Source organism: Meriones unguiculatus, chromosome 8 (genome assembly GCF_030254825.1).
Source record: "Meriones unguiculatus strain TT.TT164.6M chromosome 8, Bangor_MerUng_6.1, whole genome shotgun sequence".
In the NCBI taxonomy this organism is placed as follows: Eukaryota; Metazoa; Chordata; class Mammalia; order Rodentia; family Muridae; genus Meriones; species Meriones unguiculatus.
In genome coordinates this window covers 20214762-20239902 of record NC_083356.1, presented here as the reverse complement: position 1 = coordinate 20239902, position 25141 = coordinate 20214762, and the positions used below count along the sequence as shown (strand labels likewise).

The 25141-nt window shown below is 40.8% G+C and overlaps 2 protein-coding genes across 4 annotated transcripts in view; one reads left to right on the top strand and one right to left on the bottom strand.

Annotated features, from left to right (window-relative positions):
• St13 (ST13 Hsp70 interacting protein) overlaps positions 1 to 20254 on the bottom strand; it is a 35515-nt gene extending 15261 nt beyond the window's left edge. The window contains exons 1-5 of one of the 2 annotated variants that reach the window (XM_021640318.2): positions 19811 to 20254; positions 12180 to 12237; positions 9016 to 9085; positions 7014 to 7084; positions 4325 to 4391 (exon numbers count right to left, since the gene is read on the bottom strand). In XM_021640318.2, coding sequence (XP_021495993.1) covers positions 4325 to 4391; positions 7014 to 7084; positions 9016 to 9085; positions 12180 to 12237; positions 19811 to 19920 — 376 coding nt within the window. In that variant the 5' untranslated portion in view covers positions 19921 to 20254. Of the gene's footprint in view, positions 1 to 4324; positions 4392 to 7013; positions 7085 to 9015; positions 9086 to 12179; positions 12238 to 19635; positions 19657 to 19810 lie in introns of those variants that run through there. The other variant, XM_060388997.1, reaches the window with a different exon arrangement.
• A 166-nt stretch (positions 20255 to 20420) lies between these two features.
• Xpnpep3 (X-prolyl aminopeptidase 3) overlaps positions 20421 to 25141 on the top strand; it is a 46759-nt gene continuing 42038 nt past the window's right edge. Inside the window, exon 1 of one of the 2 annotated variants that reach the window (XM_060388996.1) lies at positions 20421 to 20594. In XM_060388996.1, coding sequence (XP_060244979.1) covers positions 20531 to 20594 — 64 coding nt within the window. In that variant the 5' untranslated portion in view covers positions 20421 to 20530. The remainder of the gene's footprint in view (positions 20595 to 25141) is intronic. The other variant, XM_021640316.2, reaches the window with a different exon arrangement.

Below are 25141 nucleotides of genomic sequence, written 5' to 3'. Positions count from 1 at the left end.
ATTTGTGTGATTTTGTATGTCTGAGTAGATCAAAGATAACATTCTAAATCAGGTATTGTGAATATCACTTTGGCTTGGAAAAGCAGGTAATTAAGCACTTGATGACACATACAGTGCCTTACCTGAATCCAGTTGTGACATCTAACAATGCTAGCTTTTCGCTACAGTAGCAACTTGGGCTGAGTGTACAATCTGAAAAGTATATAGTAATGACTGTTTCCAGAAAATAGTTGCCAACATCTTAGATAAATGTAAGAACAGTTTATTTGTTCAGGGAGATGGAGATGGAGATGGATTTGGATATGGCGTGGGAATTAACTGTTGATCTTGATGCTTGGAATGGTAGAGCTTTTATGTGTGACTGTGTAATGGTACTGAGGGAAAATTTTAGTTTTAGGTTGTTTTCTTTTTAAAGATTTATTTGTTTATTTTATGTATATGAGTGACAGAAGAGGGCACCAGATCACTTTATAAATGGTTGTGAGCCACCACATGGTTGTTGGGAATTGAATTCACGACCTCTGGAAGAGCAGACAGTACTCTTAACCACTGGGCCATCTCTCCAGACCGAAAATTTTAGTTTTAAACATCGTAAACTTTGTTACCAGAAAGAATTACCTGTAACATATATATGTAGTAGTAATAAGGTGCTTCTGGATTGTTTTTGTTTTTGTTTTGAGACAGGGTCTCAGTGTATAGTCCTGGCTATCCTAGAACCCATTATGTAGAACAGGTTGGCCTTGAATTTGCAAAAATCGATCTTGCTAAGTACTGGGACTCTTTAAAGCTGTGTGCCACCCACCCTTCTGGCACTCATAAGACTTTTTTGTGTGTGTTTGTTTTGTAAATGCTGTTGAAATCCCGTAATTACTAATTGGGTAAATATTTTTCTCAACAAAATTTGACATTTGTTTTAAAATTATGTAGTTGTCATACTCCTGAGAATAAAACTGCGCCATACAAAGAACTTTTTAAAAAACTGTTTTTTTTGTTGTTGTTGAACAGCTTCTCTTAAAGGACTAGTTTAAGAAAACAAAAAACAGAAGCATTTGGGCCAGCAAGATAGCTTGGAGGTAAAAAGTGCTTGCTACCAGCCTGACAATTTGAGTTTAATTCTCGGGACTCATGTAAGGAGATAAACTTCTGAATGTTGCCCTGATTGTCCTGATACATGCATGCACAAGTAAATAAGAATAAACGAACGTAATTCTTTATGTAAAAAGCCAAGAATGTTGGGCTGGAGAGATGGCTAAATGGTTAAGAGTGCTTGCCATCCACTCTGGAATTAGCATCCTAGCACCTGTGTTGGGTGGCTTACAAATGCCCGTAAGTACAGCTCTAAAGAATCCAATGCCTCTTCTGGCCTTCGTGGGCATGCCCCCAATATGTTCACATACATTTATACAAACACACAAAGAGCTATACAATGGTAACAGTGAATAAAGGTCAATAGCTTAATGGCTTAAATGGCTCTATTTTTGTGCATTCAAACGGTGATTCTCAAAAAGAGAAAATTCTTGTTATCAATTCTGTGAAATGAGCTTGGGCACTTTATCCTCATTAAGCTTAATCTATCCTTCTAGCAAGTAAAATTAAAATGAATACCATAAAACTAATTTGCTATTTTTTACTTTACCGTAATGTTTGTGGGTTTCTGTTTTGTTTTGTTTCTGTTTTTGTTTTCTTCTGCACCCTGAGACAGGGTTTCTCTGTAGCCTTGGCTGCCCTGGAACATCTCATTCACTGGCGCTGAAGCTGCAAGCACATAAAACTTCAAGCATGTGTAACTTCACACAGATAAACAGCCACTTAAGTAGCAGGACAATTAAAACTAATGTAGTAGACTAAAACAGTAGCTGTGAACAATGGATTTGAATTCAAGGTAAAACTGGTGAATAACTTTACAGGAAGTAGTAAAGCACAAGTACAAAACATTCTAAGATCGTAAAAATATGACTTGAATTAAAAAAAAACCTCAACAACAAAGCCCCCAAAAGAGATGTGTAGGGCTGGCTAGCAAGAGGATAATAAAAGTGCTTTGCTTTAACATCAGGAGAGAACCAACTCCACTTATAAGAAGATGTGGGACTCAACCATTTAAAGTCCTTAAGCTTGATCTTCCTGAGAGGCTGGACAAAACACTCAACACAGGCTGTGTGGGTGAGTACGTGGAAGAAACAACCACGCTGGGCATGGGGGGACACACCTCCACTCCCAGCACTGAGGAGACTGAGGCAACAGGATCACAAGCAGATGCGTGCCTCAACTACATCAAAAGGACTCTGTCTCTAAAAGACAAAAACAAACAGATATTTATAGAATCTGTCCACAGTAGATAGGAACATCAGGATAAAACTTTGAATGTTGTGTAAAAAACACACACACAAATCGTAACCAGCAGTTCTTGGGTGTGAAGGTGGCTCATGAATTTAATCCGAGTATTTAGGTGGCAGAAGCAGGTGGATCTCTGTGAGTTCTAGACCGGTATGGTCTACATAGCAAGTTCCAGGCCATTTAGACCCTGTCTCAAAAAAATAAAAAAGACAGTTCTAATAAAGGCCAAATAACCAATCAAAACTTCACAACAGTAAGGCAACTGTAGAATACAAGAATAAGCAAGCAATAAGGACCTAAACTAAAAAGATGGTGCAATGAGCTGGGGGAAACGCCTCAGCGCTCCTGAGGCTGCAGGAGAAGGATCTTGAGTTTTAAGGCCAAGCTCGGCTACCTACACAGTGGAAGTTCTACGGCAGCTGTACTACAGAGACTAAACGCTCCAGCCCCACCACCAATGAGGCAAGAAGCCAGCATGGAACAAACACTGCTAAACTCATCCTAAAATAAAACTTTAGTCACCTTCTAGATCAAGTGCAAATGTACTTCAGCATGTGCCAGCACTACATAACTATGAGAGACACGCCCGCTAAGTTAGGAAGCAGTCTGCACCTGTTACTGGTATAGTCACAACAGTCCCAGGTTTAAGATCACTTGTTCTAACTGTAACTAAACATAATTAATATCAACCCTTTGACAGTTTTAACACATTTTTAGGGGCTTGTCGGATTGCTCAGTGGTTATGAGCACTTGTCGCTTTCGTAAAAAACCCAAGTTTCCTTTTCAGCACCCACAGGGCAGCTTTAATCACCTGTAACTCCAGTTCCAGGCAATTGGACACCCTCTCTTCTGGCTTCCACAGGCTCCGGGAACATACATGGCACATATTCATACACACACACACAAAACAGTCAAACATTAAAATTTTGGCAGGGGCAGGAGGAAGCAAGCCAAGGAACACATGGGGGTCAAAGGACAACTTGCACAAGTTGGTTCTCTCCTTCTACCACAGGGGATCAAACTCAGGCCAGCTGGCTTGATGAGTCCTTTTACATACTAAACCATGTTACTGCCACCAACAGCAACTTTCTGAAGACCTAAAATGCATGGACTCTATTCCCATTCTAACAAGTGTTTGGTTTACAAACACCACTTGTCAAAGGCATTATATGTCAAAAATTAGGGATTGCCAAAATTTTTCTTTTTAAGTACGTTGGTGTTTTGTCAGGTCCCCTGGAAGTGGAGTTACAGACAGGTGTGAGCTGCCATGTGAGTGCTGGGAACTGAACACAAGTTCTCTGAAAGAGCAGCCAGTGCTCTTGACCACTGAGCCATCTATCTTTCCAGCCCCTTCTTTCATCCTTTTTGTTGTTGTTGTTTTGGTTAGTTTTTAGTTTTTGAAGAGAGCTTTTCTCTGTGTCGCCCTGGCTGTCCTAACTTACTCCCTAGACCTGGCTGGCCTCGAACTCACAGAGATCCACCCACCTCTGCCTCTTTAGTGCTGGGATTTAAGGAGTAGGCAGCCACTGTCTGGCTCTCCTTTCATTTTTTTTTAAGACTTATTTATTTATAATGTATTTGATGTTCTGCCTGCATGTGGGCCTGCACAACAGAAGAGGGCACCAGATCTCATTATGCGTGGTTGTGAGCCACCATGTGGTTGCTGGGGATTCAACTCAGGGCCCCTCGAACAGTCAGTGCTCTTAACCTCTGAGCCATCTCCTCCTTTCGTCTTTTTAAAGCTGCTCCCAAGAAGAGAAAGGCCATTATAGGTGCAGGAAGAGGCTGAGTCAGATCTGTCCACGTTAAGGCAACATAACTCATGTGAATGATTTTACCCTCCCTGCCATGAGGAAGAATGCAGTTGAATTAACAACCTAACACTTTCAGTATGAGAAGACAGTCAATCTCGACATTTACACTATCAACAGTTACTGTAGTAGGGGAAAGAATATTTCCCCTACTACAGTAAAAGGAACATACTACTCACCATCATTTAGAGCTTCAATGGCAGCCCCCTTCTTTTCATTTGCTTGATCCATCATCTCATCAGTTATCTAAGAGGAAATTGAAGGTTATCTCAGAAATAGTGACGCAATTATGACAAGTATGACTTTTTTTTTTTGAGACAGGGTTTCTCTGTGTAACCCTAGCTGTCCTGAACTCACTTGGTAGACCAGACTGGCCTCTAACTCACAGAGATCCACCTGCCTCTACCTCCCAGAGTGCTGGGATTAAAAGCGTGGGCCACTGCACCCGGCTTCATATTTGGACTTTCTTAAGGGTGATAAGTCACTCACTATCCATATATTCATGCACTTATCTCCAGTACTGAAAAACTATAGAAATATCCTTACAATGAAAATTGGACTTACCCCAAAGAACCCAAACACCCTAACAAGTCCTACGCCCTCTTTCCCCTCTAATGTTCTGTCTCTCCTACCTGGTGCTTGGGTGTTGGAAGGAACTGGGGTAGAAAAGGGTGGTAGATATGAGAAACCAATAAAATAGAGCTGACAGGTAACTTTTTGTTTTGTTTTTTTTGAGAGAGGGTTTCTCTGTGTAGCCTTGGCTGTCTTAACCTGCAGGTACTGACTAAGAAAATGCTCTCCCAAGCATTAAAAGTACACCTTTAACCCCAGTACTCAAGAGGCAGAAATAGGAGAATCTTTTAGTTCAAAGCCAACCTGGTCTACATGATGAATCCCAAAACTTTAACAGAACTACATAGTAAGACCCTGCCTTGTTTTTGGTAACAGAACAGGAGAAGGAAATGGAAATAATTTGTTATGACTAAGAACAGAAAGAAAAGCTAGCTATCTTATATCTAACTAGAAAATTCAATGAAACTAACTAGAAAATTCAATCTGTAAAACAAGACTCAAAAACCTCAAACAAAACAGTTGTGGTAGCATTCACCTTAATCCCAGCATTTAAGAGTTGGAGATAGAAGCAAAAACACCTCAACATCCAAGGCCACCTTGGTTACTGAATTAAGACCCATAGGATTCAAAAACAAAAACAAAAAAAACCCACAATTTTTTTGTATACCACATAAAATTGCCTGAAACAGAAACCAAGCCTATAAAACACAGTTTCCAAGATCACACAAGATTTCCAAAAACAAGAAAAAATAAAATTCTATTAAAGAAACAAAGTCTTCCAAGAAAATTTTATGTCACACATATAAAAAGGCTACGTATCTATGGGCAACCCAGGACATACAAATCAAAGAAAATGTGGTATCTGTCTCACTGAGTCTGGCATATCTCACTTAATAGGATTTCCAGGTGGACCTCTTTTCCAGCAAACAATACAATTTCATTCTTCTTTATGGTTTAGTAAAAATCCACTGTGTATATACACACTTTCTTTTCTCTTACATGGTAGTTTGAACGAGCATGGCCCCCATAGGCTCATCGTAAGAGGTAGTGTTTCCCCAACTTCATTTAAATTTAATGCAACTCTAATCACATCTCCCTACCCCATCTCTTTCAACCCCCCAAGGTGTGTGTGTGTGTGTGTGTATGTATGTATGTGTGTAAAGAGAACAGGGACAATGAATAAGAATAACCTATGTTGGGCCAGGAGACCACAACAATCTAATTCTAAAATTTATTTGAAAAAACAAGACACCAAGAAGAGCTAAAATATTTATCAAGTTTTATGGGTCCTTGTCCTGCCAGATAACAAGACTTGGTAGTACACAGCTGTATAAGAAACTGTGACACTAGTACAAACAGGACATGCAGAACAACAGAGTGCCCAGAAGGCCAAACATACTAAACAGTAGGTCAGCACTGGTAGAAAGAAACTTCAAGAAAGGTTCTGTTCAGTAAATTCACAACAAAAGGCAAAGTCTTAGATCTGCCATGGTAGTATAAGCCTGTAAACACCAGCACTGAGGACACTGTCCCTTGTTTGAGGACGGTCTGGACTGCATGAGACACACTCAGAAAAAAAAATTAATTACAAAGAGGGGCTTTAGATACAGGTTGGCTTAGTGCTGGCCTAGCACACACACAGCCCTAGATTTCATCCCATAAACTTGGGCACGGTGAATCGGGCAATGGCACAAGCCTTTAATTACAGCACTCAGGAGGCAAAGGCAGACACAGGAGAGTGAGTTTGACACCAGTTTGGTCTGCAAAGTGAGTCCAGGCTACACAGAGAAACCCTGTCTCAAAAAACCAACCAAACACACACACACACACACACACAAGACAATTCTAAACTAGGTGTGGTGGTACATACTTTTACTCCCAGAACTCAGGAGGCAGAGACAAGCAGACCTCTTGAGTTCTCAGGCCAGCCTGGTCTACAAAGCAAGTTCCAGGACAGCCAGAGATACACAGAGAAACCCTGTCTTGAAAAAATACAAAATCGTCTCAAAAAAAGGCAATTCTAATTGTAGGTATACATTTAGGTATAAACTTTAGGGGAAATACTTTATAGGTTAGTCAAACCTATAAATTTTATGAACAAGTAAAATAACAATGAAAGATGAGAGATAATTAAAAAATATCATTTTGCAAAGACTTTAGTTAGTAAGATTAAAAAGTGTGTCAAAATACTGTAAGCCAAAGGAAGATTTATCATGCAGTTCTTGGGAGTCATGTTATAAAATAATCCCAACACTAGGAAACTTCAGCTTTCCTAAAATAAGTCACTAAACTTACCTCTGCATTTTCATCACCCATTTCTTGGGGGGCATCAGTGTCTGGCTCAATTACACCTTCGTTGTCAATTTCTGCAAAAATTGAAAATGATGAAATTAAAACCTAAATTAATACTTACTTGAAACTATAAAATGAAGTACTCTGGGTGTAGATTGGGTAACGACTTGCTTAATATAATGAAGGTTATAGGTATGATAAACAGCACCTCAAAAAGAAAATGAACTAGTTGCTAGTGTAACTATAAGCTAGCTGAAGCTGAACTCTGATTCACTTAAAAATAATCATTGTGTAAAGATTATCCTTGTATTATTCAAATGCTGATTTCTCTGCCCCCACATCTGGTTGCAATCCCAGGGATTATTGCTTATTCTAAGAATCTTCTCTCTCAAGTTTGTGTAAACATTGCTCCCCATTTATTTTTATTTGTCAATAAAGCTGATCAACCAATAAGAAGAGAAAATAGAGCTAGATTTCCATTTCCAGCAAGGGGAGGGTAAATAGTCACTCAGCCATGAGGAGAGGGTCAAAGGACTTCATGAGAAAACAGCCAGAGAACAGAGAAAGCCTTAGAAATGCCAAGTATGTCAGGATTTTTTGGCTGGGAGGTAGTTAGATTAGCATACAAGGCTAAAGTAGATTAATACTGCTCAGTTATTGTGCATGAAAAAACTGTCGAATAAAACTAAAGTCTCTGTCTCAATTATCTGGGACTAGCTGGGTCAGATAAAAACTCAGTGATTAGGAGCACTGCCTGTTCTTCCAGGACACACATTTGATTCCCAACACTGACGTGACAGCTCACAACCACACATTAACTCCAGTTCCAGGGATCTGACATCCTCTTCTGGGTACTGAGAGCACGAGGCATGCATATGATTTATAGGCACACATGATGCAGACAACTGTATACATCGAACTTCAGAACATAATAAAAACTAGAACTTCTTAAACTGTTGGTCCAAATCAGAAAGTTACTGTAAAGGTAATGCTGGTATGAGCACAATGTATTATATAAAAACACACAACTGATTTAGTAAGTCTCCAAAATTCACTAGGGTTTTGCAGGATATTTGATCACGCTGTGACCTCTAAGATTGTGTTATTTACCATACATACCTGTTTTAGTTGTGTGACTCAGCCCTATCTAACACCTTTAATCCAAGAGCTTTCTGACTATTATAAACAGGATTAAATAAAGTCAACACATCAAGAGGCAGAACAAGCAACTGGCTGACAGGAAGTGAACAGAATTATTAAGAAAGTAAGAGGAAGTGGGGGGAGGACACAGGGAGACATTCTGCACAAGAAGCAGAAGGGAGGGCATTCAGGCTGAAGTAGGTTGTCTAAGATGGCATGGGAGGAGGAGGATTGCAGAATGAGGAGGAGGGTCAGCTGGGTGCTTTCCCTGCCTCTCTGAGCTGGCAGGCTTACCCCAGCCGCTGGCTCCTGAGTCTTTGCTGGTAAAGTGGAGTGAGAGGGAAGGCTCTGGGTCAGAGGTGGTATCAGTGGGTGAAGTGCTTGCTTCAAAGGCAAGCGCCACGTGGTGGAGAACTAACTCCCAACAGTTATCCCTCTGAACGTCTCCAACCTTCCCCATAACCAAATTAATAAATTCCAATAATTTTTCCAGAGATGTACCAGAATGTTTTTAAAAACATTTATGCATACAGTACAAATTATACAGTAAATGTAGCTAATGACAAAATACTACTTCATTTTAATATAATTAGATTTAAAATCAAGTGCAGACAAACTCTGCAAAACACAGGCACACTATCGATGAAAGGAAAAGTCTGTAAGTCAATATTATAACCAAACCAGTAAATAAAATCAGCAACCTGGCACTCAGGAGGCTGAGGCAGTAGGACTGCCTCATATTCAAGACCACTTGTGACACACATTTCCAGGTCATGTTGGGCTATATCAAAACAAACTGCTAACCAGAAATAACGACCACACTGTGGTCGTCAACATTATCTAATGCGCATCGCCATGTACTCACCTAGATCACTCTCCTCACTTGGCTCATCCGTCTTTATATTTTCCTCTGTCTTATTATCTCTTTTTTCTTCCTAGCAGAAGAAAATGAAATGGTGCTATGAGTAATTAAAAACATGTTTTATGTGTTAGCGTATGTATGTAACACACACACACAAATTTATACCTTATTCAAATACAATATATTTCGGTTGTTAAACACCCTTTTTATACTTCTCATTTCTAATTAATTATTAATTAGTAACTACAGGTCCAGTACCTTATTGAAACCTTTAGAATAAGACATTTTAGATTTTAGGCTGTGAAGGTTTTTTCTCTTTTTCGAGATGATTTCTCTGTGTAGCCTGGCTATCCTGTAAAAGTAGTATTTCATGCAAAATAAATAGTACTATTTGAGACTGATGGTAAAAAGACAGAAAACAGACAAGATAGTAGAGTCATTTGAGCCTAGAAGTTTGATATCAGTCTGGGCAAGGTTGCAAGTTGTTTTTTTTGTTTGTTTGCTTGCTTGTTTTTTAAGACAGGGTCTCACTATATAGCCCTGGCTGGCCTCTCCCTCAGAGATCCGACTGCTTCTGCCCCCCAAGTGGTAAGATTAAAGGCATGCCCACCACGCCCAGCCAGATTGTGTGTTTTAATGCCAACACTTCAGTTTTCTGTATTTTTATTATTGTTGTTGTTATTTTTTGTCTGTTTTTCAAGACTGTTTCTCTGGGTAGCCCAGGCTGGCCTTGAACTCACAGAGCTTCCCCTGCCTCTGCCTCCCAGAGTGCTGGGATTACAAGCTTGCATCACCATGCCCAGCACACTTCAGTTTCCAAGGGTTGCTCAGTTTGAGAACTGTAAAGAAAGTGCCTATAGAATTGTAACACACAAAGAAAGTACAAAGATTTTAAAAGAGCACATGATGGAAAAGCAAATTTCCTTTCCAACCTCTAGTACTGTGTAGGGTCTTGTCAATCTTGACACAGGATGGGTAAGAAATAAACTGGCACTGTTTAAGGAGGCTATGTATCTTCGAGAAAGTACCACTCAGGCAACCTATACCTACTCATCTAACTGTCAGTAGATGAAAAGTGATTTAACTGCACTTTAGGTTCCTTCTCCCTTTCAATCTTAAAAAAACCAGGCCAGGGGTGGTTGGCATTTTAAAGCAGTCTGCAGATATCTTGAATTAACAGGCCAGGTTGGTTTACAAAAATTTCAGGTCAGCCAGGGCTACTCAGTAAGACCCTGTTCGGAAAAAAAAAAAAAAGATAAGATGGTGTAGGCATTCAGTTATTGTATATTCAAATGATTTCCATGGCCCCCATATCTGGCTGCAGTTCTTATTCCGGGAATCTCCTGTCTCAATGTTGACTAAACACTGCCCCCCAATTGTCTCCTGAGCTACACAGTGAGACATTACCATGCATATATGACATACACACACTATATAAAGTAGCCGAGTCAGTAACCAACAACATTCTCAGAATTGTCTTAAGCTTCTGACCTGGCACCGAACATTCGTGTCTTCCTGGCTTTCATGCAATACTAAACACTCAACAGCTTTTGCAGCTCAAAGTTCCAAACCCATCCGTAGTCTGACACCAAACTAACTTGGTCAGATCCATCACAGCAACAAACCCATACTTCTGGCAACAGAAAGCAAACTAGGACAGAAGTGAACACCAGAAGGATGGCCATCACAACCAGCTTCACAACTATTAAAGCACTGGAATTACTAAAAACTGCAAGACTTTTAACATTTTACATTAATGTGAAATCCTGAGAACAAACAAGAAAGGAAAGGTCGGTTTAAAACCATGTTATCAAGGTCAACAATGATTAAAATGTCGTAGTTAGCTTCACTTGTCAACTTTACAAACCTGGTCACCAAGGAATAGAAGGCCTCACTTGAATTCCAGACCAGACCGTCCTGCAACCTCATCTGTGAAAGTTTCTGAATTCTAATTGATGTAGGAGGTCCAGCCAGCTGTGGGAAGTACCGTCATGAGGCAGGTCTGAACTGCATCTAAGCAATCCACCAAGCACTGTTGCTTCTGCCTCCAGGTCCCCACCCTGAGCTCCTGTCCTGGGTGTCCTTCCTAATGGACTATCCGCTTTCAGCTGATATAAACCTTTTCCTCCACAGCTGTTTTTGATCATGGTCAACAGTAATATACCCATTTTTGGGGACGGTGGGGGTAGGGTTGTCGAGACAGAGTCCCTCTATACAGCCCTGACTATCCTGGAACTTGCTCTGTAGACCAGGCTGGCCTCAAACTCAAGAGATCCACCTGCCTGTTCCCAAAGTAGGGATTGTGCTGGGATTAAAGGTGTGGGCCACCACTGTCAAACACCCAGGTTTTTAAAAAATGAGTTGGAAATCCAAACTCAGGCTCCCATGTAAAAAGTGCAACAAGCGTTTTAACAACTGAGCCATCTTGTGAACCTTTACGTTTTTGGAGGGAGAGTTGTCTAACTAGGTAATCCAAACTCCTGAAGCACACTATGTTGCCAAAGATGACCAAAATTTTTGATCCACTTGTCTCTGTTTCCACAAGTGCCAAGATTATATGCATCTATCGTGACACCTGGATTATAACTTTTCTTATACAAATTAAATGAAGTAAATATTTAGAGTCCCAGGTAAAACAGATTTCCCCATCAATTTTAGATAATTAGAAAACTTGGGGTGGGGAGGAATCTCAGCCCCGAAGAAATGAAAACTACTAAATACTATGTCCTGAGTGTAATTTTCCCCCTCATACTCAAACTTCAACTATAGGCAACCTCCACCTGATCTTGCATGTCATTTTGCCAAGCGAGCTAAAGCAAAACCATGATTCATACTCGTCCCCCTCAGCAATCTCCTCTCAGGTAGCAGGGAGGGAGGGTAAGAATGCGCTGACGTATTTATCGCCTTGTGCTGCTAAAAGAGACAAGGGAGAGTTTCCTACTTACGGGCTTTTTAAAAAACACAAGTGATACTATTCCCACACAGTGGCATCCAACTCCAAAGTCTTGTTTTAAATCAGCTTCCAGATTTAATCTAAGAGAAAAATTTCTAAGACAACAAATTTAAGACATCATACTTCCAAGTAGAAACATTAGGAGTAATAGAACTTGTACTGCTGAAAAATACAGTAGCTTATCTTTAAATAAACAAAAGAAATCTGAACTTACCTTGATATTTTCTTCTGACTTAGCTTTATGAGTAGCAGGTGGCACTTTACCTCCCATGCTTAAAATAAGAAAAAAGATAGTTGTTTAGAATATTCACTGTAAGTTCACAAAAGCCGCAATGAACCTAAAACACACTAAATGTTTACAATACCCTTTCAAAGCTTACAAGCATAAGTTCTTTGTCAACTTCAAATTGTTTTAGCACACTAATTAATAAAACCTTTCCCCTGACTCTTACAGCCTAACAGACTTGTATTATAGCTCTCAGTAACCTTCTAAAACGAAAAAAAAAAGGCAGAAGTCAGTAAGTATGCAATGATATATCATTCTTAAGCTATTAGCTTAGAAAATAGGAGGCAGGACATATCCGAAAGGCAGAACTTGAGGTTGACATTTAGCAAGAGTATGTCAGGAGCCTCATGGTAAAATGACTGTCTAGCATGTAGGAGCTACTGGAATCTTTGCAAAGCCCTGCTTCCCAAATAGGCCGGAACAATATAAACTCCAAATGGGAGAAGACTACAAAAAGAATAAATTTATATATGCCAATAGGAAAATTCCTAAGCGGCTGATGGGTAAAAACCAACCAGCAAAAACTAAGCAATTTAAGGATTTATTAACATGTAAAAGTACTACAAAATGTCATTTCTTCCTTAAATCTTTTTTTAAGATATATTTATTTTATGTGTATGAGTGTACTGTCTTCATGCATACCAGAAGAGGGCATCAGGTAGTATTACATATGGTTGTGAGCCACCACGTGGTGGCTGGGAATTGAATTCAGGTCCTCTGAAAAGCAGCCAGTGTTCTTAACCGCTGAGCCATCTCTCCAGCCCATCTTCTTTAAATCTTGTCACTGCTGTCTGTGTGTGGTGCGAAGTGCAAGTGCGCACATGGAGGCGAGAGGACAATGTTAAGCAGTCAGCTCTCTTCCACAATGGGAGCCCAGCATAGAACCCAGGTTCAGTTAGCAAGTCCTACCAGTCCATCATTCCTTTCATGACTAGAGCTGTGCTACCCACATTCACATTTCTTTCCACTGGCAGAATCTGCATGTAAGGAATATCCCTATGTTGAATTTAGACGGGCATCTAGTTTCCAAGTCCTTTACACCAATGTATACTAGTTACCAACAATGTATGAAAATTGTAGTCAGTGAGTCCCAGACTTTGCTATTAGTCACTCAAAATCCCCAGCCTTTCTGAGTATGTGGCAACATTTCATTGCATTGAGTCCCTTTTCATACAATTTTGGCTATCTGAAAAGCTACTTTGTAACGTTCAACTCTCTACTAGGTTTTCATTACATTGTGTTTCTCATGGGCATTCTTTCCTTTATCCAGAAGTTTCCTGTGTTGCAAATATCTTCTCTCATCTGTGGCATGCCTTAATATCTTTTAATATATCCAACATGAAACAGAAGTTCAAATTTAAAGAAACAACTGAAAAAGAAAAAATTTTTTTTTGCCTTTGTGGAGATTTTTGGTGATGGTGGTTTCTCCATGTGCTGGAAAAATGGCTCAGCAGTTAAGACCATTCATTCTTCACTGTTCTTACAAGGGCTCTGGGCTCAGTTCTCACAAAGGCATGACAGCTCACGACTGTCTAACTCTAGTGACAAAGATTTATTTTTATTTTGTGTGTGTTTGTCTACATGTACATATGTGCACTACCTGCATGCTGATTCCCTGGAAGGCAGAAGAGCCAGGTTCCTTGGAACTAGAATGACACAAGGTTCTAAGCAACAGCATGGGTGCTGGGAATTATGCCTGTGTACTCTGGAAGGCAGCCAATGTCCTAAGAGCCTACCCATCTCTCCAGCGCTCGGTGTGATTTGCTAAGACAGTCTTACCACAAAGCCTAAGGACCTTAAGCTTTTGATCTTCCTACACCCTCTATGACGTCTGTTTGTCACCAAATTCAACCACATTTGACATTTCTTTTTAAGGACCATTCATTCAAGAATAAATGCGCAGTTTTTCTAATTACATGCACATGCCCACACCCACACCCTCCCATGACTCAGTATCAATAGTGGGTCCTTCATTACAAAAGATTACAAGAGCCAAAATGTTTTAATTCAGTAAAACAAAATGATTTAATAAATAAGCATATATAGAACAAACATTTCTACAGTTAAAAAATAAACAGAAAGCCCGTCCTGTTATTGGACATCTTTAAGCCTTTAATCCCAGCACTCTGAATGCAGAGGTAGGCAATGTCTGTGAGTTCAAGGTCAGCCTGGTCTAAAAAGCAAGTCTAGGTCAGGCAGGGCTCTGTTACACAGAGGAACCTTCTCGAAAAAAAAAAAAAAAAAAACAACCAACCAACCAAAACAAACAAACAAAGACTTTTCAAAGGTACACAGTAACCAAATACTGGCTCTCAAGTTAAATTTTAATGAAGACACAGGGCTTCTTACTGTGTCTTTTCTAAGTTTCAAACTGCAGTGTCAGGAATGTAGGTGACATCCAAACACAGATTCAACAGTTTAGCCCTGTGAAGTGACAGCCCTGCCAAGAAATGTTAAGTCTAAGAAAAGCTCAGACAAATCCAAATTGAGGGAAATACTAAAATAACTGGCTTGTAATACTCAAATTGTCAAAGTCATGAAAGCCAAGGTAAAACTGAAAACTTTTAGAATGAAAACAAAACATGGCAACAGGGTGGAACCTGCAATTCTAAGGGTTGTATGGTATTAATTCATCCTTACTAGTTGCCTGACTTGGATGGCTGCTGCACTGTTCTTGTATATATTAGGAGGAAACACTCAACTGGATTGAGCATGTTGGCAGCCTATCAGCAATCAATTTTGAACCAGAAAGTATTCCAAAATAAAAAAATTAAACACAGAATTCATTTATAGCCTATACTTCAAAGTTTCTCACATTCCAAATTGTAGTGCACAATTCCAAGTCTGAACCAATTTTAAATGATCAATGTTCTCAATGTTTCAAAACAGAGTAGCAGCCATGCCAGGGGGGGCACGCCTATAATCCCAGCACTTGGGAAGGCAGGGGCAGGTGGATTTCTCTGAGTTCAAGAACAGGCTGGTCTACAAAGCAAGTCCAGGACAGCCAAGACTACACAGAGAAACCTTGTCTAGAAAAAGCAAAAACAACAACAACAAAACAAACAAAAACCCAGAATAACCTAGATTCCCAGAAAAATCTTCAGCACAGGGTTTTGTTTATTTGTTTCGGTTTTGTTGTTGTTGTTGCTGTTTGTTTTTCTTTTTAATCACCCATCAGGAAGGATGGGGAAGAAACCTTCCTCAAATGTGATCACACAAAGGCTCATTCATAATTCTCAAATTTAAACCTTCAATCTGCCTTGTGCTATCATTATTTAAGCACGTATACAAACAGTGGGGTGTTACACTCTAAATTCTATATTGAGGTAGAAATGCATTCTACTCACTTGTAAATAGTTACTAAAATCCATGTTTCATGAGATACTGCAAAATGTGTTTGATTACCTGGATTCACAATATTATGAATTCACATTTGGTTCTATTTCTTTAATTTTCTTTCTTTTTGGAGAGTAGGTCTCACAAGCCTTGGCTGGCCTGGAGCTCATTATGTACACTATATTATCTTTATTTCTATCATTATGCTATCTTTCTTCCAATCTAAATTAAACTTTTGGGTGGGCTCATGGCAAAACTGGTAGAGTACATGCTCCGGGTTCAGCACTAAAAACTTTCATATACGTAATTTTAATTGAGCTTGTATCAATTTCTTTCTCCTTTGCATCTCTGTCAACCATTGCAGACTGGGCTAAATACAGTCTTCTACGTCCAAGAATACTCATGTTATTAGCATTCCTAGAGCTGAAACCATTTCAGAGTTCTCTTTTTCTTCTTATAGTCAGTATCTGCCCAAGTTTAAACTGTTGAAAACAGTTTGCTCTAAATGCTGCCATTGTTCAGAATAACTATATATTTGATCTAAGAATCCATTAGTCTAACATCTTTTAAAACCACACAAAGAGCCAAGCATGGTGGCATACACCTTTAATCCCAGAACCCAAGAAACAGAGACAAAACAGATCTCTGATTGAGGCCAGCTTGGTCTACACAGCAAGTTCCAGGACAGCCAAGGCTACATAGTAAGATCCTGTCTCAAAAATTAATTAATTAATTAATTAGAAAGACAGAAAGCAAGTTCATTATCAACATCCCAATTTAAGTTTTGAAAGCTCTTAAAGCACCCCAAAAAGTTTCACTATTTTCACAAAGATGCTATTTTGGGGAATAGTAATTAATGACTAGAATTCTGCGGAATGTAATCTGGAATTCACTACACAGGCACAATTTCTCCAGGTTAACAAGTTTAATGAGGATCTTTCTCCCTCCCTAGGAGGAATGAGGGGAAACAACAGCCCCAGTTTCTTCCTTTGGTATGTCTGTTTCACCTTTTTTGCTTTTTTGAGACAGGATCTTACTATGTAAGCCTGTGTAGAGCAGGCTGACCTAGAACTCAGATCCTCCTGCCTCTGCCTCTCAAGTGCTGGGTGTAAACCAGCCTCACCCAAAATTTTAGTAACAATTTATTTGGGTATCCTTCCTTTAACAAGACATAAATGGACAAAGAAATGTCTTAAACTTTGGGATTAGCAAGCTATTCATTAGGGAAAAGCCACTGAAATCTAGTCCTCACAAATACTTAATGGTGACGTGTGGATTTTTGTTTTTGAGAAAGCAAAGAGTTCAAAACACAGGACTGTTGAAGGGTGTGCACCAGAGCTCAGAGCCACGTTACACAAGCACACCAGCACACCGTAGCCCTATCGACTAGGATTCTCCTCCGCTGTTAGAACAATGTTTCTCAGAGTTCTGCATATTCAACAACCGCTACAAAACTGGCAGAAAGAAAAGGATAAAAAGCTCAACAGGCGAAAATAGCCACCACGCAAAACAGTTTTTTTTTTTGTTTTTTTTTTTTTTTTTTGCTTCCCGAGACTATGCTTGTTGAAAGAAATATTTTACATTCTTAATAATCACCACTTCCATTTTCCCCACAGAAAATTCCTTCACCAGTTTATTGCTCATGTCTTAAAGGAGCGCCTATCCACCTTCTTGAAATGCAATTTTAATGTGAGTTTTGTTTTATTCTTTTGGGGGTGGTGGGTTTCGTCTTTATTAGGGTCCGGCTGTGTGTGGCAACTCCTGGACTCGGGGCTGCTGTTGCTTCAACCTCCACAGTAACTGGGAACTCGGGCACATGTTGCCCCACTGTTCCCCTTAATTCCCTGCTGGCAGGTTGTTTTTCTGGGGGGAAGGGTATACTGGAACTAGCACTAAACCTCCTGTTGGAATTTGTTTTTGTTTTTCCAGAGTTACTGTATGTGGCCTTGGCTGTCTTATAGAACTGCTGGCCGGGAACTCAGAGACAGGTCTGCTTCTGCCTCTGCCTCCCATGCCGGGCTAAAGGCATGCAACCTCCATCGACCAGCTCTAATTAAAAAATAAAAATAAAAAATTCCTTCCTGGGCAAGATTTGCAGCCCTCCTTTTATCAGCTGAGGAAGCTCTCCGGCAATATGCAGATCGCTAAACTATCAGAAAGTAATTAACAAAACCAATTGTGTATCATTCATCTGTACTCTTAAACAGCAGCTACAGTGGCATTAGAAGGCTTGAGGCCTACCTGTTCAAGACCCCAACTCTCGTTTCCTTGTTAACAACAGAAAGAGAAGCATCAGCTTAGCCCTCTGGTAGGATTTAAAATAATGGAAGGGTTGGAGAGATTACAGCTCACCAGTTAAGAGTACTTGCAGTTCTTTCAGAGAACCTAAGTTCATTTCCCAGCACCCACATGGTGGTTCACAACTGCCTGGGACAACAGTTCTAAAGGATTGGATAACCTATTCTGGCCTAACTAAAATGTATGCAGTGCACTTCCTGAAGTGCAAACAAAATACATACAACAAATACACCTTTTAAAAAAATTATTAACCATATAAAAGGGCCCTTCCTAGGTGAGAGTATTAGGGATTTGTGGAGGCTCATTACGAGCGAGCCACCTCCTCCTACTGAAATGAGGAGAATCTGAGCTCCACCTGTCCCTGAGGAGACTATATTCTAAACCACCCACAACACTACACACTGGGGCTGGGGAGATGGCTCAGTGATTAAGAGTACCTGTTGCTCCTACAGAGGACCCACGGTAGGGTCCTAGCGCCCACAACAGTAGCTTACAACCATGCATAACTTCACTTCCAAGGGACCCAATATCCTCTTACCTCCCTTGGCACCAGGCATGAACTTATACACGCAAAACACTTAATACACATAAATATACTAAAAAATTCAATAGCTCTTGGCAAATGTCTTTAATCCCACTGCTTTTTAATCCCAATTCTTGGCAGAGATGGGGATCTTTGTGAATTTGAGGCCAGTCTGGTCTACAGGGCAAGTTCTGAGACAGCTTGAGCCACATGGTGAGTCTTAAAAAATGTGAATTTTAAAAAGAAAAAAATTACACATTATTAATTGGACCCTCCCTAAAGAATTAATCCAACTGGACTTGCTATCACCTGGCCAGAAAACCACCTCTCAGAAAAGCTGAAGACATGCAAAAATATGCGACAATTATCTTTAATAAAGCAAAGCGCATAGGCTGATCACAAGCTTTTCCCTCCACACAGCTGCTTTCAGACCTTCACGGCTGAGGCTGCCAGGCTTCCGGGTTCAAATTGGGGGGGGGGGGGGGCAACTTTATCTTTCCCACCTCTTCACTGGTTATTTGCCAAAGTCCTGAACACGTCCGACCTGACACTCTGAATCCTCAACACTTTTTCTTACGACCCTCTTCCATTTTTATAACGGCTTTGTAAGCTTCGTAAGCTTCCATTCCTGACCCTAATTCAGAAGGCACGACTTCTTTTCATCTCCCTCCTCCTGGAACTGCAGAGATTCCCAGCTTTCCTGCACTGCTGTTCGCCCCCACTCCTAAATTCTAATGGTGCCCAAGCTTCCTTCTAATCATCTTAAAAATATTTAGCTACCAGACTACAACAACAAAAAGGAAAAACAATTCCCTGGTAACACTGTTTCCGAGCAGCTAGCACAAAACCTATTTACAGGAGAAAATACTCTCCAGTTAAGTCCTGCAAGCACGCTGGTCTTTGAAAATATCACAGTCCTAAAGAGTCTGAAGTGATAAGAGTTACAACTAACGTGGGTATAAATGATTCCCAACACAATTCCGTGCAACTAAAATCGCTGTAAGGTTAAGTTCAGGCAACTGAAATTATTAATCTACATAACATTTAAAACCATATATGGGTCAATGCGACTTAAAACGTCAGTTTAAAAAAAAAAAGCCCTCTATAAAAGCTTTGTTTTGTTTCTCAAATTATTCCCAGTATCCAAATCCCCACAACCTCCATTTATTCCCCCTAAAACACACCCCATAGAGACTTCATTACCGGAGACGCAGCTCTAGCTTTTACCTTCCCAACCCTAAATTATCCAAAGTTCCTGGTGCCTCCGACAACCTCTCAAAGCCACTACGGAGCGATCCACGAAGGGTCCTAGCCAGGATCGCTCCCCGCTCCGCCCCACGCCAGCTCCGGCCCAGCTCCCCCTTCTTCCCGTCCCCAACGGTCCGCGGGGCCCAGGACTCACCTCTCCACCCACTCCCTCAGGAAGCGCATTTCCTCGGTGTGCAGGACGCTCGGATCCTGCCTACACATCTTCACGAAGGCCCGAAGCTCGCTCACTTTGCGGGGATCCATGGTCGGGAGGCTGCAGGCGGTGGGCGGCGGCGGAGGCCCTACGCCAGGCCCGGGCGCAGCTCAACGTGACCGAGTACAAGTGGGCGGCTGCCGCGAGCCAGAACAGACTAGAAACTCCCCGGCCGCAGGCTCCTCCCCCCCAACGGCCTCGTGACCCCGGTCCTTCGCTCGCTCATGCCTACTCCCTCTCCTTCTGGACCTGTGCACCGCCTCGAACCTTCTGGAAGTGTAGCTGTCCGGGATAGTGCCTGCTTCTACACGCCGACCCTCGGGGCCGTATTCCGTCCTCTGCCCTAACTCCTGGGATAAATAAAGGACCCTGCGTGTGTGCTTTCAAGCGGGACACAAGGAGGCCTTTGGCATAGGATGGTATGGGAAGCTGGGAACGAAGCATAATGAGACTCCGTACTAGGTGTGCGGGGCGGGGGGGCCGGCGCGCCAAAAACCCAGCCGGTGACGTCACCACTCCGCGCCGGCCTGGGAGAAAGCCCGCGAGAGGCGTCTGCCGGAAGGGGCGGGGCGGTTGGCTGGTTTCCTGGCGACGCGGCTGCGCTGGCGGCTTCTTTCCCCGCAGTTTGTACTCTCTCTTCCTGACGCGTGGGTGCTGGCCATGCCTTCCCTGCTCTCAGTCCCCAAGCTGGTTCCCGCCATAGCAAGGCTCCGCAGCCTCTCAGGTTAGATTCTTTCCCGCCGGCGTCCCCTTCAGGTCTTCCCTTGGAGAAGCCTAAAGCAGCCCAAAGAGCTACAAGTTGATGATCCCTGGTTCTCCGACCAGTCGGCTCCTGGGGCCCCAACGAAGTTTTGTGGGTTTTTTTGTTTGTTTGTTTTAATTGACCGGGTTACTCTGGGAAAGAGTGGGCTTAAGGTTCTGTTATTCTGGGGAGCTGAAGCCACTGAAGAGAAGGGAACTCCGAGGGACTGTCTTCAGAGTTACTCGAATTCAAAATATCGTGTCTTTTATCATCACACTTGGCTGAAGTGTCTTATGTCAAGTACCGTTTTTTTTGTTTTGTTTTGTTTTTTGTTAGGGCAAAGTAAAATGTTTTGGGTTTTTAAATTTTCATAGAATTGGCTCAAAAGATAGAAGAAACACGCTCAGGAACAAGTGCTTTATACAGTGCAGATTATAAAGTAGTAGACGGGGGACGTGCCTAAAAGTCTTAACAGTCAGGTGATAGAGCCCCGGGGAATGTGAACCCTCCGTGTACAGTATGGTGAGCAGTTAATGTAACAAATTTTTATCCTGAAAAGATGAGTCATCAGCCTTGCAAGGGGACCGAATATTGAGTTATATTTTAGGTGAGGTATGCAAAATGTTAACCAGAAAATGGGATATTTGACATCAAAATTTGTCCTGGCATGTGTGTGTGATACTTGGATTCGCTGCTAATGAATTACTTTGTTAGCTCTCTGTTCTGTAATCCTAATAGTTAAGCTGTGAATGAAAATGTGCGACCCATCAATTATAATCACAAGCTGTGGCTAAAACCAGCTTTTTGCTTCTTTGACTTCCCGGAAGCTTGTGTAAATCCTGGCTTGGTCCAGCTTTAGGACTAGATACTGAACTAAAAATATATAAAAGACTTGTAAATTTACTATGTGTTGCTTCTAAGGAAAGTAAGTTCAGCATCTAGTTAAATTACCACTAAAAGTTTTTAGCTTAAGAGCTACATTGAATCTTCAGTTTACCAGTGCGGAACTGAAACACAATTAAACCAGATGTTTGCTACATGATTGTGTCCAGTCGTTTATCCCAATTCTAAGCCCTAATTCTGCTTGGTAGAGTGCTTTTGCAACCTCATTTCATGAGCCGAAAAGTGCAATTTTATCCAGTAACTTTTGAGTTAGTTATTGTGGCTGCCTTCTGTACTCCACCACAGTTGCTCACAGCCAAGAAAGGGGAGAAGACAAGCAAGAAATGACATTATGTCTCAGTGATTAGCCTTGACCCAAGTGGTATGGGAACTCAGGAAAGATAGGAACGGATTTTTTGCATTGTAAGTATTGTGTTATCCTTGAAGTTTAGGTTTTGAGTTTCTCATAAATAGATTTAGAATATCTGTAGTGTTCTTGGTTACTCTTCTTTTTTTAAAATATATTTTTGTTGAGGCTTTCATACAGTGTCTTTTCATCATTCACTCCTCCCAGAACCTCCCTCCCCAACTACATGTGGTTGCCCTTCTTTAGAAAGATCAAGATTAAATAATTTTCATTGATAGTTCATAACTATAATTTTGCTACTGTCATGAATTGTAACGTGAATATCTGATATGCAGCCCCTGTGAAAGAATCATTCAGCCCCCTCCCAAGGGGTCGTGACCCAGGCTGAGTGAGAGCTGCTGCTCTAGATAAGGAATACTGACTACCATAAGAAACTTTATAACCTAGGTAAGGAATACTGGCTACCATAAGAAATATTATAGCCTAGGTGTGGTGGTACATGCTTCAATCCCGCACTAGAAAGACAGAGGCAGGTGGATCTCGGAATTTGAGGGCAGCATGGTCTACATAGTGAGTTCCACTACAGCCAGGGCTACATAAATAAAAGCCTGTCTCAAAAAAAGATTGAATGAAACAAAAACAAACAAAAATTTTTCTCACCTGAGGAAGGCTTTCGTATATGAAGTCAGGGTAGCTGAGGGGGTTAGGATCTTTTCGTTTTGTTTTGGATTTTTGTTTGTTTTTGTGTCTGTTGTCTAATTGGTTATAGGTGACGGAATTGAACCTGGAGCTTGTCACCGGTAAGCACTGACTCTACCACTGAGTGACGCATCTCTAGCCCCACAAATGCTGCTCATTTAAGGTCTAGTTGGTTGAAAGATTTTATGAGATGGAATATGCTGCTAGTCATCTAAGAAGCAAAATAAACTACTAATTGAATATTTAAAAGTTGTGTTTTCAATTGTCTGTGGTGGTGAATGCCTTTAATCCCAGCACTCAGGAGGCAGAGGCACGTGGAGCTCTGAGAGTTCTGGGGCAGCCAGGGTTGTTACGTAGAGAAACCCTGTCTCAAAAAAACAAAACAAAAATATGCATTTTTCGAATTAAGGCATTTAAGATACATGTTAAATCTGACATAGAAAAGGAAATTAACCTAAACAAAACATGAGTACCAAATGTGAACACTAAAATAACTGTGGTGTAGCTTACTAAATATGCTAATGAAATAAAGGTTCTGTGTTAAAGGAGGATATAATAAGCAGAGATAGAGAGGGAAATGCAGGCACGCCTTTAGAGATTGGATTTTAAGACTTGAGGGTCTCACAAAGCAGATAGTGAGAGTCATCCTGACAGCAAACATTGTCATGACCACAGAACACCAAGAACAGTGGTGGTACTAAACATTTTCACTTGATATGGATGGGGAATTTTTTTTTTTAATATTCCTGAGCATTTTATGGTATTTATGCCAAAATGATTGTTTGAGGGCCGGAGAGATGGTTCAGAGGTTAAGTGCTCTGGCTGTTCTGGGTTTAATTCCCAGCAACCACATGGTGGCTTATAACCATCTATAATGAAATCTGGTGCCCTCTTCCAGTGTGCAGGCATACATACAGGCGAAGTACTGTATAAATAAGAAATCTTTTTAAAAAATGATTACTTGGTCAAATGCATAAGCTGCAATCTGTATACTCCCAGTCAGTCTTAAGTTCTAAAAGGGAAATGATATATTTAGCAGTGATTGGCAAATGTATTTTTGTCCATTGAGCCCTCTTTCCTGTGGTAAATCTTGGACTGGTATTCCTGGGCATACTATGGAAAAAGCTGAGCTTTGGCTCAGCAAAGACCATGTATCTTCTTTGAAGAAACAATTAGAATGTCATGGCACACGACTTTAATCCCAGCACCTGGGGAGGCAGAAGCGAGTGGATCTCTGTGAATTCCAGGACAGCCAAGCTATGCCCTGTCTTAAGGGGGGGGGGGGGAGTTTAAGCTATTGGGAAAGAATTAAATTTGATTTTTAGTTAAAGGTGGTTAAATGGCCAGATGTTGTAGCACATTCCTATAATCCCATTGTTTAGAAAATAGGATCAGAAGTTCATCTCCATCCTTGAATTCATAGCAAGTTTAAGGTCAGCCTGCCCTACATGCAATCCAGCTCAAAGAAAAATGGAGAGACAAATTAGGGGACATATGAGGGCATTCTTACTGGGTTTTTGGTTCTGGAAATGGATTTTTCTTTTCAACTTTAATCTTTCGTGGAGACAGCTAATCATATAAATGACACATGTAAATACCATTTAAAGTACCCTAAGCTTTTATGATTTTATTTTCTGAAAAATGAATTTGGATATTAATTGTCCTTGTTTTCTCCTAAAGAATAAATTACCTTTCCTCCCCACATACCTACTCACTGAGACAATACAAAACAAAAGCTCACATTTGCTATGGTAGTCATCTCAAAATAGTAGGTACTATAGTTGTTTCTGGCTTTCAGTTTAGTACTTATTTGGACAAAATGATTGGTTTTAATGCTGCTGGGTGATTTGCTTGCAATCCTATAATACAGTGATTTACAGGAATTTGAGACTAGCATCTTAATAATGCCTAGAATTGATGATAATTACATTTCTAAAATACAAAAGAAAAGGAGCTGGAGAGATGGCTCAGCGGTTAAGAGCGGTCACTGACTTCCAGTCACTCTTCTTCCAGAGGACCAGGGTTCAATTCCCAACACCCACACAGCCATCTATAATTCCAGTTCCGGGGCATCTGACAGACATGCATGCGCCAGACACCAATGCACATAATAAAATAAAAATAAATCTTAAAAAAGGATATATGTTGCCAGTAAATGTTATTAAGGAAGAACTTAATGGCAGTGTATAAACTCAAGTCCTGTAGCACATTGTTTTCAGTCTTAATAAAGCCAAGCATCCCTCATGTAACATTTCCAAAACTTAGACCCTCTCTCCTGTCTCACTTAAGACAGTTCCATGCTTCTATTTCCTGTGTTCCAAAAACTGTTGGCCCTAACTCTTGTCATACTCTGTCAGTGTATCCTGTCCAGGATATCCTAATGTTATCACTGTCACTCACATACACACCCATTGCCATTGAACTATAATCTCCTAAATGGATTGTGGCAATAGTTTGATTCCTTTTTTCTAACCTTGCTTGAGTCTTTTGGCAGCAACAGAGGAGGCCAATTTCAATATGTGATTCCTCCTCAAAACCTCTGGCTTAGTTTCTCCTGTGTAACAGTAACCATGCATGTGGT